The sequence below is a fragment of the Melanotaenia boesemani genome, chromosome 12, assembly GCF_017639745.1.
Source record: "Melanotaenia boesemani isolate fMelBoe1 chromosome 12, fMelBoe1.pri, whole genome shotgun sequence".
In the NCBI taxonomy this organism is placed as follows: domain Eukaryota; kingdom Metazoa; phylum Chordata; class Actinopteri; order Atheriniformes; family Melanotaeniidae; genus Melanotaenia; species Melanotaenia boesemani.
Window position 1 is genome coordinate 1,141,274 of NC_055693.1, and position 13,546 is coordinate 1,154,819.

Consider the following 13,546-nt stretch of genomic DNA (forward strand, 5'->3'; position numbering starts at 1 on the left):
CCACAAGGTGGCGCCACATCAGTAGCTAGACTCTTCTCCTCTGTTGTTCCTCGGTGGTGGAACCATCTACCAAACTCCGTCCGATCCGCAGAGTCCTTATCCACTTTTAAAAGCAAGCTAAAGACTCAGTTGTTTAAGGAGCATTTCCACACTTAGCTTAACTCTTCTACTCAGAATGAGTTAGAAAGATTTGTCCAGATCTTTGGTTCAACCAGGTACTGAAGAAGCTGCTGCACTTAAACCCAAGATGATGTTGTGGGTTGAAATCATGATCTCGTAATTAAACAAAGGACTATTGTAGAGAGGAGAAGGGGAAAAAATCTCCACCTCTAGCTCTACCTGACATCACCTGGGTCCACCTGGACTCCAGCAGTCTGACTACCACTTAATGACGTCCCTCCTGGTTGGTTCCTGCTGGAGTTGCTCTTCCTCTCAGATGTAAATTGCTTTGGATAAAAGCATCTGCTACATGATTGTAGAATAGAATAGAACAGAATAGAATAGAATATAGAATGATGGAAATGATCATTTTTATGCTAATTAAACCCACAGGTCCCAGCAGCCTTACAAGTCTCCCTGTTTGTCTTTCTGTCATTAAATCCTGGATCCTTCAGCTCAGAGACTAAAAATCTGATCTCGTTCTGGTTGGTTCCCAGTTTCTGTAACTCCTGTTGCTTCCAGTCTCGTCAGTCTTTTAGATAAAATCAATGCATTGAAAAATTGTTCATTTAAGGAGAGATAAGAATTTATTTCCTTACACTGTCTGTGGATGATTTCAGCATAAAGCAGGCCATACAGAGGTGGCCTGGTCTGATCAGGTGCTGCAGGAAACGAGCTGATAAATGTCAGAATATAAGAACAGTTCCTGGTCTGACCAGCAGGGGTCGTGTTTCCTCTGCATCCACAGAGCCGCCATACTTCATCGAGTCTCTGGAGCCCATGGAGGTGACGGCAGGAGACGGAGTGTGTCTGAAGTGTCAGGTGGCGGGAACATCTGAGATCAAGGTGTCCTGGTTCAAGGCCGACGGAAAAGTCCGGTCCGGTCCGAACTGCAAGCTGGAGTACTCGAAGGGCGTGGCCTGTCTGAAGCTCAGCAAAGCCACCAAGGCCGATGTCGGAGAGTACACCTGCAAGGCCGAGAACAGGATTGGCTCTGCCTCCTCCACCTGCAGACTCAGTGTGTTAGGTAACACCTGTTTTTCACCGTTTCAGTTCAGTTCTGTCTTCTTTCTTTTTTAGGTCATTTTAATTTCAACTTGATTTAGTTCAGTTTAGGTGAGTTCAGCTTTTGTCTAATTCATTTCAGTTCATTTTAATTTGGTTCAATTCAGTTCAGTTCAATTTTGATTTAATTCAGTCTTTATTTTTTCAGCATCAATTCACAACAAAGTCATCTCAAGTCGTTTCTACAAGACTTTTCACTTCAGTCCAGTTCATTTTAGTCCAGTAATAATCTGGTTAAACAGCCGTGAGAGTAATAAACAGATAAATCTGCTGGAATCTGAGGAAATGGCGTCTCTTTGTGTCCAGAGGCCAAAACACCTCCATCGTTCCCCAAGAAGATCACCAGCCTGCAGGAGACGGAAGGCCAGCCAATCCGCTTCGAGTGCCGCGTGGCCGGCTCGTCCCCCATCCAGGTGCAGTGGCTGAAAGATGGCGAGCCTCTGAGGGAGGGCGGCGAGTACAGCATGCTGTACGACGACAACACGGCCGTGCTGCAGATCAGCCGTGGAGAGATGAGGCATTCTGGAGAGTACACCTGCACGGCCAGCAACAGCGTGGGCTCCGCCTCCTGCAGAGCCAAACTCACCCTGCAAGGTCGGTTTCAGGCTTCGTTAGGCTGCCTCTGATGTTTAGGTTTAACTTGGTGGTTCTGAAAGGTTCTGGGGTAGAACTTCCCAACCTGTCCCTTCATGACGAGGGACATATCGTCTTCCTGCTGTCTGCAGGAAACATCTAACCCATCTCTTCAGGTTCCTCCTTCAGTTCAGACTGAAACTGGATCAACGGGTGATCCTGCAGGGAACAAACATGAAGACCAGGAGAGTCCAGTTCATCCTAGTCCAGCTTCCACATCCAGAACAATCTGGTCTCCAGTGGGTCGGACCAGTAAAATAACACCTAGAAATAGTGTTTTAGTGCAGAAGATAAAACCAGGTGTTTACATTAAATAAACTATCCTTTATGAAAATGTGAATTTCTGGAAAAAATAAGTTTCAACTATATTTTAGCTCATTTACATATGTATTTATGTATTTACTGTATGTGTGTATATATATATATATATATATATATATATATATATATATTTACTTTTACTATATTAGTTACTTTTACTATATTATTACAGTTACTTTTCTAATAATATTCATCTCTTTGTACCAGAATGTTATCCTGAGTGTTTCCTTGCATGTGATTGGCTGCATGCTGTACCATGTAGCCCGGTTTACATGTCCCACATGTCTCCTGAAGCCCAGCGGGGTTCTGACCCAGAGGTTGAGAAGATCTGAGGCCTCATTTATAAACCTGAACGTAGCAAAGCAGATTACAGGTGGCGTACGGCGGGAACACAGGAACGGAGGCGCACAAAAACCTCCAGATTTATAAGCATTCACACAGTGTTAAATAATATTTCTTTCTAGTTGCCGGGTGTTCCACCTGGGTGGGCGGTGTTCCAGCTCGGTGGGCAGTGTTCCAGCTGGGTGGGCTGTACTCCACCTCGGTGGGCGGTACTCCAGCTGGGTGGGCGGTGTTCCAGCTGGGTGGGCGGTACTCCAGCTGGGTGGGCTGTGTTCCAGCTGGGTGGGCTGTACTCCACCTCGGTGGGCGGTACTCCAGCTGGGTGGGCGGTGTTCCAGCTGTGTGGGCGGTGCTTCAGCTGGGGGGCTGTGTTCCAGCTGGGTGGGCGGTGCTCCACCTGGGTGGGCGGTGTTTCAGCTGGGTGGGCGGTACTCCAGCTGGGTGGGCGGTGTTCCAGCTGTGTGGGCGGTGTTCCAGCTGGGTGGGCGGTACTCCAGCTGGGTGGGCGGTGTTTCAGCTGGGTGGGCGGTGCTCCACCTGGGTGGGCGGTGTTTCAGCTGGGTGGGCTGTACTCCAGCTGGGTGGGCGGTGTTCCAGCTGGGTGGGCTGTACTCCAGCTGGGTGGGCGGTGTTTCAGCTGGGTGGGTGGTGCTCCACCTGGATGGGCGGTGCTCCAGCTGGGGGGCTGTGTTCCAGCTGGGTGGGCGGTGTTCCAGCTGGGTGGGCTGTACTCCAGCTGGGTGGGCTGTACTCCAGCTGGATGGGCGGTGCTCCAGCTGGGTGGGCTGTGTTCCAGCTGGGCGGGGGGTGCTCCAGCTGGGTGGGCGGTGCTTCAGCTGGATGGGCGGTGCTCCAGCTGGGTGGGCGGTGCTTCAGCTGGGTGGGCGGTGCAGAAGGACACCATCACCGCTATTAACCAGGTGGACAAGGAGTTGTAGGAAATAAAGACGTGTGGACAGAAATGAGGACAAGAATAAAAACATTGTGTAAGAATAAATAAAGGAAATCCTCCTCTTGTGTGTTTCATTAGTGTAGCATCACTTCTAGACCTCCAGCCTCCAGTCTGGTCCCGCTCTGCTGGAATGAAGGACCAAAGCTACTTTCCGCCTGTTCTTTTACTGACTGCTACACGCTGGCAGCAGACTGGCTCCTTATTTATCTGGATGGGTTTTATAACATGAAGTTGTGTTTTACAATGACAGAACATGTTTTACTGGTTGAGCTTCTTATTAACATCAGAAATCCTGGTTTTCCTGAGCGTGGCTCTTAGGAGGATTAATATGGAATGTGTCTTTATTCATGTCTGCAAACAGCTTTAATATCTAACATGGTGTGTGGAAGGTAATAGTGGATTGTGTACAAACGTCTCACATTTCACATCATTTCCTTGATTTTATTCTGAACCGTTGGTGTCGACGTTTCCTGTTTCTCTAGATTCTGTGCGTACGCCTGGTCAGAGTTGCCGTGGAGGTAGAAACATTTTCCCGCCAAGTTTGGTTTTTATAATTCCCAGAAATTGACTAGAACTGGCGAACGCCGGTTTCTGTACCTACGCCAGCTTTAGAAATGAGGCCCTGATCCTGGTCTGAAGTGGTGATGGCTGATCTGTGGAGACGTCTAAAGACTTCCTGTTTCTTCTTCTTCTTCCTCTGTCGCCCGGCAGAACCCCGATACCCTCCGGTCTTTGACAGGAAGTTGTCACCACAGGAGGTGACGGTGGGCGACAGCGTTGAGCTGGAGTGTCACATGACCGGCTCTGCCCCCATTAAGGTCACATGGTCCAAAGACCATAAAGATATTCGCTCCGGGGGGAATTATAAGATGAGCTGTGTGGATCACACGCCCCACCTGACCATAGTGAAGGCAGATAAAGCCGACACGGGGAGATACTTCTGCCATGCCTCTAATGACATGGGGAAGGACTCTTGTTCCTCTGATATCACAGTCAAAGGTATTTAATCCTGGGCCCCTCAGGCCATCTCGGCCCCTCTTCTAAACCCCCCCAGCCCTCACAGGGCGATTCTTTGCCTCTCTTCACTCTTACTTTCTCCTCTTGGTTTCAGAGCGTAAAAATCCTCCAGTGTTCACCAAAAAGCCTTCAGAACACATCGAGGACACGGAGGGCAAACTGGTGAAAATGGAGGGCCGAGTCACTGGCTCGCAGCCCATGTCTGTCCGCTGGTTCAAGGACAACGAGGAGATCTGCAGCTCGGACAAATATGAGATCAGCTTTAAGAGTAATGTGGCGGTGCTGGTCATAAAGAGCAGCCAGGTGACCGACAGCGGCAGGTACCGCTGCCACGCCTCCAACGAAGCCGGGAAAGCCTCCTGTGACGTCACTGTGGGCATCTTCGGTGGGTGGGCTGTTTCTGATGGACGGACCCTCAGCTGGGACTCTGTCAGGATGAATGAAGGAGAAGGAAAATTAATTAGTCATTGTTCAGAACTTGATTGGCTGTTAGATCCATTTAATTTGAGTCAGGTGTGTTGAAGCAGGGATGCATGGAAAACCTGCTGGATTGCGGCCCTCGTAGGACCGAATTGAATAGCCCTGCCATAGAGCTTTCACCATAGAGCTTTCACCATATAGCTTTTCACCATAGAGCTTTCACCATAGAGCTTTCACCATAGAGTTTTCACCATAGAGCTTTCACCATAGAGCTTTCACCATAGAGCTTTTCACCATAGAGCTTTCACCATAGAGCTTTCACCATAGAGTTTTCACCATAGAGCTTTCACCATAGAGCTTTCACCATAGAGTTTTCACCATAGAGCTTTCACCATAGAGCTTTTCACCATAGAGCTTTCACCATAGAGCTTTCACCATAGAGCTTTTCACCATAGAGTTTTCACCATAGAGCTTTCACCATAGAGCTTTTCACCATAGAGCTTTCACCATAGAGCTTTCACCATAGAGCTTTTCACCATAGAGCTTTCACCATAGAGCTTTCACCATAGAGTTTTCACCATAGAGCTTTCACCATAGAGTTTTCACCATAGAGCTTTCACCATAGAGCTTTTCACCATAGAGCTTTCACCATAGAGCTTTCACCATAGAGTTTTCACCATAGAGCTTTCACCATAGAGTTTTCACCATAGAGCTTTCACCATAGAGCTTTCACCATAGAGCTATCACCATAGAGCGTCACGTCAGGCTCTATGGGTGAAATCTAGAAGCAGAAAACCACATAATATCTTTAGTACATCACATAGTAATAAATGGTAGATTCCCCCCAAAAAATTTTATTTTTTTGTTACATTTTGTTAAAGGGTCAAATAAAGACCTCATATTTAAAAGATTAGACTTTCCTACCTTTTTTTCATGGGTCGGGCCTTAACAGGTTAAAATGTAGTTAATCCAACACCGATTCAGTAAGCTCAAAGACATTAGCAGGTAACATTAAGACCGCGGGCTCCCATATTAGGAAATCCATCCAAATATCTTTGGATTTCTTGTCTGTATTAGATGTTGTTCTGTGGACCTGAGTCCTGACCCAGTCCAGCCTGCTGACATCAGACTGGTTTTTCTGACCTTCAGAGTCCAGGAAGCCTCCGGTGTTTGATGTCCCACTGAAGCCAGTGACCGTGGACGAAGGTGAGAAGCTGAGCCTCAGGTGTCACGTATGTGGGTCGTCTCCTCTGAAGATCCAGTGGATGAAGGACAGGAAGGAGCTGACGTCCGCCGGCAGCACCAGGATCAGTTTCTCTGATGGCACGGCCTCCCTGGAGATCAGCCCCGCCTCCAGGCACGATGCTGGCGATTACCTGTGCAAGGCCACCAACGACGCCGGCAGCGAGTTCTGCAAGGCCAAAGTCACAGTCACAGGTAGAACTGAAGAAGGTCTGAGAGACAGAAAGTCAGGATCCCAGTCCAGGTTCCACATGCAACCTGGTCTCCAGTGGGTCGGACCAGTAAAATAGCACCATAATAACCTGGAAATAACGTTTTACTACAGAGAACATTTAGAAAATATAAAAACAACTTGAATGACCTTATTTTAATTTATAATGTTTATTATTATTATTATTATTTATAATATTTATTTCATTTATTTAGTTGTTTATTTGACACATTTCCACATTTATTCCAGCTTCCAGACGAGCACGGATCTAAAAAAAACTTTCATTTCAGGTATCTGAAAGAGAAAAATCCAAGTTTTCCATCATGATCAGAGCAACTTTTCCAGATCTAGAAGTTATTTTAAATGTTCATACATGTACATTTCCACACGTGTGTAGTAACCCTGACCAATGAAACCTCCTTACTTTGATTAAAATATTACAGTTGGTGTCTTCTGTGTTTTATATTTCACACATTCATCCTGCGGGCCGGATTGGAGCCTCTGGATGGCCAGTTTTGGCCCACGGGCCGTATTTTTGACTCCCCTGGTTTAACATGTGTTGCAGAGAAACCAGGAGCAGCTCCTTCTCCTGCTGAAGCTCCAGCTGCTGCTCTGACCAAGAAACTGGACAATCTGTTCTTCATGGAGGAGCCCAAAACTGCACACGTCACAGAGAGTAAGACCCTCCTCCTCCTCCTCATCCTCATCATCCTCATCTTTTCCCGTCTCTGTCCTAACTTTCACCCTCTGCTCCACAGAGGGAACCGCTACCTTCATCGCCAAGGTGGGCGGAGACCCCATCCCCAGCGTGAAGTGGATGAAGGGCAAGTGGCGGCAGCTGACCCACGGTGGCCGGATCTCCATCCAGCAGAAAGGTCAGGAAGCCAAGCTAGAGATCCGAGAGGTGACCAAGTCGGACTCGGGTCAGTACCGCTGCGTCGCCTCCAACAAGCACGGCGAGATCGAGAGCAGCGCCGACATGCATGTGGACGAAAAGAAGGAGGCGGCTCAGCTGGAGGGAGACCTCCGAGCCAAACTCAAGAAGTGAGTTCAGATGAAGCAGAGTTTAACTGTTGGATGGAGCCTCCATCATGACCGTCTCAGGACGTCTCACGTCTCCTTTGTCTCCTTCTCAGGACGCCATCGAAGCAGAAGAGTCCACAGGAGGAGAAGGACGTCGACATCGTTGAGCTGCTGAGAAACGTGGATCCCAAAGAGTACGAGAAATACGCCCGAATGTACGGCATCACCGACTACCGAGGCCTGCTGCAGGCCATCGAGCAGCTGAAGAAGGAGAAAGCAGAAGAAAGTGGAAGACCGGTGAGGCTTGGCCCGTTCGGTCCCGTCGCTCTGGGTCGGGACGTCCTCAGTAACACTGCTGTTGTTGTTGACAGGAAATGGAACGAGGAGACAAAGACTCTGACGAGGACTTGGCCCGACTGGTAGCCGACCTGCAGAAGAGGATGGAGAGGACGGAGGTCAGGACACATTCAGACTCAGACCTGATAACGTACAGAACGCGGGCTCAGCCAGAACCGGTTCTGATGAAGGTTCTGTAGAATCACTTCTCTGCATGCAACATCACTCCAGCTTTTATACTAGAAATTTACTTTCAGTTCAAATCAGCTTTATTTATACAACGTTCACACCAAAGTCATCTGAAGTGGCTTTTTTACGGTTAGTCCAGATAAAACTAATCCATCATATGATCCACATTTGTCCAGTTTGTAAAAATACCTGAATATAAACCATGAAAATAACCGTGTTCATAAAACAACAAGAAAACAACAACTAAACCTGAATTATATTACTCTGGGTGTCCAGTCCTCCACCCTCGGATCAAACGGCTCCGCTCCAGGTGTTACTCTGGGTGTCCAGTCCTCCACCCTCGGATCAAACGGCTCCGCTCCAGGTGTTACTCTGGGTGTCCAGTCCTCCACCCTCGGATCAAACGGTTCCGCTCCAGGTGTTACTCTGGGTGTCCAGTCCTCCACCCTCGGATCAAACGGCTCCGCTCCAGGTGTTACTCTGGGTGTCCAGTCCTCCACCCTCGGATCAAACGGCTCCGCTCCAGGTGTTACTCTGGGTGTCCAGTCCTCCACCCTCGGATCAAACGGCTCCGCTCCAGGTGTTACTCTGGGTGTCCAGTCCTCCACCCTCGGATCAAACGGCTCCGCTCCAGGTGTTACTCTGGGTGTCCAGTCCTCCACCCTCGGATCAAACGGCTCCGCTCCAGGTGTTCTCTGGGTGTCCAGTCCTCCACCCTCGGATCAAACGGCTCCGCTCCACGTGTTACTCTGGGTGTCCAGTCCTCCACCCTCGGATCAAACGGCTCCGCCTTAGGTGTTACTCTGGGTGTCCAGTCCTCCACCCTCGGATCAAACGGCTCCGCTCCAGGTGTTACTCTGGGTGTCCAGTCCTCCACCCTCGGATCAAACGGCTCCGCTCCAGGTGTTACTCTGGGTGTCCAGTCCTCCACCCTCGGATCAAACGGCTCCGCTCCAGGTGTTACTCTGGGTGTCCAGTCCTCCACCCTCGGATCAAACGGTTCCGCTCCAGGTGTTACTCTGGGTGTCCAGTCCTCCACCCTCGGATCAAACGGCTCCGCTCCAGGTGTTACTCTGGGTGTCCAGTCCTCCACCCTCGGATCAAACGGCTCCGCTCCAGGTGTTACTCTGGGTGTCCAGTCCTCCACACTCGGATCAAACGGCTCCGCTCCAGGTGTTACTCTGGGTGTCCAGTCCTCCACCCTCGGATCAAACGGCTCCGCTCCAGGTGTTCTCTGGGTGTCCAGTCCTCCACCCTCGGATCAAACGGCTCCCCTCCAGGTGTTCTCTGGGTGTCCAGTCCTCCACCCTCGGATCAAACGGCTCCGCTCCAGGTGTTCTCTGGGTGTCCAGTCCTCCACCCTCGGATCAAACGGCTCCCCTCCAGGTGTTCTCTGGGTGTCCAGTCCTCCACCCTCGGATCAAACGGCTCCGCTCCAGGTGTTCTCTGGGTGTCCATGTTCCAGTCGCGCTCGTTATTCTGAAACGTGTTGAACAGCCTGAAATCTACTGAATTACATGACTTTGTAACTGTGTCTCTGTGGGGAGAGAAGACACCATTGTCCCATATTTGTCTTCCATAAATTTAAAAATTTTTCCCCTTCGGTTGATGGTTATTGCTGGAGTCTTAATTACATATCGTTACCAATAGATATGTGGGGACACCTACTTTTACGTCTTCTGAACGTCTTCTGAACGTCTTTACACACCTCGGATAATACGTTTATCCGACCACTCCTAACCCAGCGCCTTTACTGGGGACCTCTGTGGCTCCACAGAGGAATTTACCTTTACCTGCTGTATCCGACAGCCCACAATCCTCTCCTTTTACTATTTAAGAAACAAAAGCCCTGTTTGAAAATCACTTCAACTCACCAGACTTATTATTCTTTATATAATTTTGAGTTTGTTGATTTCGGCGATGACTTCCAGAGAACCAAACGAGGGCCCCCCTTTCAAAAACGGAGCCTGAAAATCAGGTTCAGGTCAATCAGACACACCGTCGCTGGGTTCTGCTTGGTCATTCGCCAAATCCTGTCCGTTGATGCCAGTTGCTGTAGAAAAATGAATTACCAAGAGTCTGGAATGAGTAGAAGTGTAACAAAGTTTATTAGGCAAGGCAAGGCAGTTTATTTGTATAGCACATTTCATGTACAGGACAATTCAAAGTGCTTTACATAAAACAAAGACATTACAGATATTTAGAATAGTAAAAGGCATCAACACATAATCAACACATAATCACAATAAAATAATAAATTACATTAAAATGATTAAAAGCAAGATAAGTTAAAAAAAAAAAGTTACCGTGCAGATTTCATGCATAGGCGCATGAGAAAAGAAAAGTTTTTAACCTGGATTTAAAAATGTCTACATTTGGGGAAAGTTTAATCTCCACTGGCAGTTTGTTCCATTTGTTTGCAGCATAACAGCTAAATGCTGCTTCTCCATGTTTAGTCTGGACTCTGGCCTGGACTAGTTGACCAGAGTCTTTGGATCTAAGAGCTCTGCTAGGTTTATATTCTCTGAACATATCACAGATGTATTCTGGGCCTAAACCATTCTGGGATTTGTAAATGATCAGAAGGGTTTTAAAATCTATTCTGTGACTGACTGGAAGCCAGTGTAGAGATTTTAAAACTGGTGTGATGTGTTCAGATCTCTTAGTCCTGGTTAAAACTCTAGCAGCAGCGTTCTGGATGAGCTGCAGATGTTTAATGCTCTTTATAGGAAGTCCTGTTAAAGACCATTACAGTAATCCAGTCTACTGGAGATGAATGCATGGATGAGTTTCTCTTGGTCTTTCTGGGAGACTAAACTTTTAATTCTGTTGATGTTTCTGAGCTGGTAAAAAGCTTCTTAGTGAAGCTTTGATGTGGCTGCTGAAAGTCAGATCTGAGTCTATCAACACTCCCAGGTTACGAACTTGGTTGGTAATTTTAAGAGCCCGAGTCTCCAGGTGTTTGCCAATGCTGACCCTCTTCTCTTTGCTACCAAACAGAATAATCTCAGTTTTGTCTTCATTTAATTGTAGGAAATTCTCCCTCATCCAGGTGTTTATTTGCTCCAGACACTGACACATTAAGTCTATTGGACTGCAGTCATCTGGTGACAGAGACACATAAAGTTGTGTATCATCTGCATAACTTTGATAACTAATGCTATAGTTTTGTAATATTTTACCCAAAGGGAGCATATACAAGTTGAACAGAAGAGGTCCAAGGACTGACCCCTGGGGGACTCCACAAGTCATGGCCACTCGCTCGGATTCATAGCTGCCGATCGTAACAAAATAACTCCGGCCTTCTAAATAGGACCTGAACCAGTTAAGGACCGCTCCAGAAAGTCCAACCCAGTTTTCCAGCCTGTGCAACAGGATTCTGTGATCTACAGTATCAAACGCAGCACTGAGATCCAACAGAACCAGGACTGATACTTGACCAGAATCAGTATTCAACCTAATGTCATTTAACACTTTGACCAGAGCTGTTTCAGGGCTGTGATGAGGTCGGAAGCCGGACTGAAATTTATCAAGATTTCCACTTTCATTTAAAAAGTCATGAAGCTGGTGAAATACAACTTTTTCAATAATCTTGGAAATAAAAGAGAGGTTAGAGACAGGTCTATAGTTGTTCATTATAGAGGCGTCTAGAGTCCTTTTCTTTAGGAGTGGCTTAATAGCAGCTATCTTTAGTGACTTGGGAAAAATGCCTGATGCCAGCGAGCTGTTAACTATCAGTAGGAGACCACTTTCTACTGAGGTAAAAACTGTTTTTAAAAAGTCGGATGGTATCATGTCCAGAGTGCATGTTGTTGATTTCAAATGCCAAACTGTTTCTTGTAGGACTTTTAAATTCACCATTTTAAATTGTGACATGACATCAGAATTATTTCCGGGTTTTAGACACAGACTAATTTTCTTGTTTGACTGTGTGGAATTAATATTTTGCCTAATTGTTTTAATTTTTTGGCTAAAAAAGTTTGCAAATTGGTTGCATTTCTCAGTGGAAAGGAGCTCTGGGCTTATCTGTTTAGGAGGATTTGTAAGTTTTTCAATCATAGCAAACAGAGTGCGAGAATTGTTGACATTCCTGTTAATCATTTCAGATAAATGCAGCTCTCTGGCCTTGCACAACTCATTGTTATAGTTACGCAGGCTTTGTTTGTACAGCTCATAGTAAATTTGAAGTTTATTTTTCCGCCATTTCCGCTCAGTTTTTCTGCATTCTCTTTTTAGGCTGGTAACCACAGTGGTGTTTCTCCATGGTGTTTTCTGTTTGCTCAAGTTGCTCTTGATTCTTATCGGTGCAACAGCATCCATTACATTCAAGATTTTCAGATTGAAATTATCCAGGAGTCTATCAACTGACTCTGCACTGGTTGTTGGTAACATAGCTATGGCCTCCACAAACTTAGCACTTGTTCTTTCATTAATGTACCTCTTCCTAACGGAGAAGCAGGTTGGTTGAACATTCTGAGTGATCAGTAAATCAAACAAAATACAAAAATGGTCAGACAAGGCCAAGTCAGTGACCGCAACAGAAGAAATATTAACACCCTTTGAAATAACCAGGTCCAGAATGTGACCTCGAATGTGGGTCGGTTGTTTAACATGTTGCCACAAACCAAACATGTCCAATATGGAACAAAATTCCTTGACATTACCATCCGTCATGTTATCTATGTGAATGTTAAAATCCCCAGTTAAGATGAAATGGTTAAAATCAGTAGAGATAACCGACAATAATTCAGAAAATTCATCAATAAAATTTACACAGTGTCCTGGACGTCTGTAGATGATTAGAAATAGGATTTTAGGAATGCCCCTTAAAATAAAACTAAGATATTCAAAAGAAGTAAAATCACCAAATGACATTTCTTTACACTGGAATGAATCTTTAAATAAGGCAGCTTCTCCTCCCCCTTTCCTCCCGTTTCGACATTTATTCATGAAACTAAAATGAGGGGGTGCTGTTTCATTAAGAACTGTAGCACTTGTGTCTTCTGTTAACCATGTTTCTGTCAGAAAAAGAAAATCTAAACTGTGAGAAATGATGAAGTCATTAACTAACAGTGACTTGTTGGACAGAGATCTAACATTTAGTACAGCTAGCTTTATGAAGTTTACTCTGGTCTCTGTTGTATTCTGAGTTATACAAGGTACAGTTAACAGATTAGATCGATTCACCCCACAAGCTGACCGTGTTCGATTCCTTATTTTACTAACACAGGAATCCTACTGGGTCCAGGCTTGATCTCAGAACAGCTGTCAGTAGTAGCAAAACTATAGCAAGGACCCTGAACACATCATGGCATGTTATCTTTGTTGTGAATTCTGCTGCTCTGGGAACCTCCTCCCATGCCCTGCTCGGTCAGGACAGATGATCTAATAGGAGGATGAGGAGGGGGAGGGGGGGGAGCCCTGTATTTCTTGGTAGATGGTGGTCGCTGGGGTTCAGACATGGATAGAGACATCCTTTTAAGACCTTGGGTGATGTGGAGAAGAGGGTCTGGTGAGGGGGGAGAGCTGGCAGTTGATCGCTTCTCTGCTGTGTCCTTCGCTCTTATCTGTACATCATGTTTGGGTTTGCCGTCCCAACAGCATGACGCAAGTGTGCACCAAGTAATCTGCATCCA

At 46.6% G+C, this 13,546-nt stretch overlaps 1 protein-coding gene across 1 annotated transcript in view; it reads left to right on the forward strand.

The window, feature by feature from the left end:
- ttn.2 (titin, tandem duplicate 2) overlaps positions 1-13,546 on the forward strand; it is a 253,726-nt gene that overhangs the window by 86,263 nt on the left and 153,917 nt on the right. Inside the window, 9 exon segments of the mRNA XM_042002074.1 lie at positions 908-1,186; positions 1,531-1,818; positions 4,184-4,471; positions 4,584-4,874; positions 6,059-6,313; positions 6,928-7,038; positions 7,121-7,406; positions 7,499-7,682; positions 7,757-7,840. Coding sequence (XP_041858008.1) covers positions 908-1,186; positions 1,531-1,818; positions 4,184-4,471; positions 4,584-4,874; positions 6,059-6,313; positions 6,928-7,038; positions 7,121-7,406; positions 7,499-7,682; positions 7,757-7,840 — 2,066 coding nt within the window.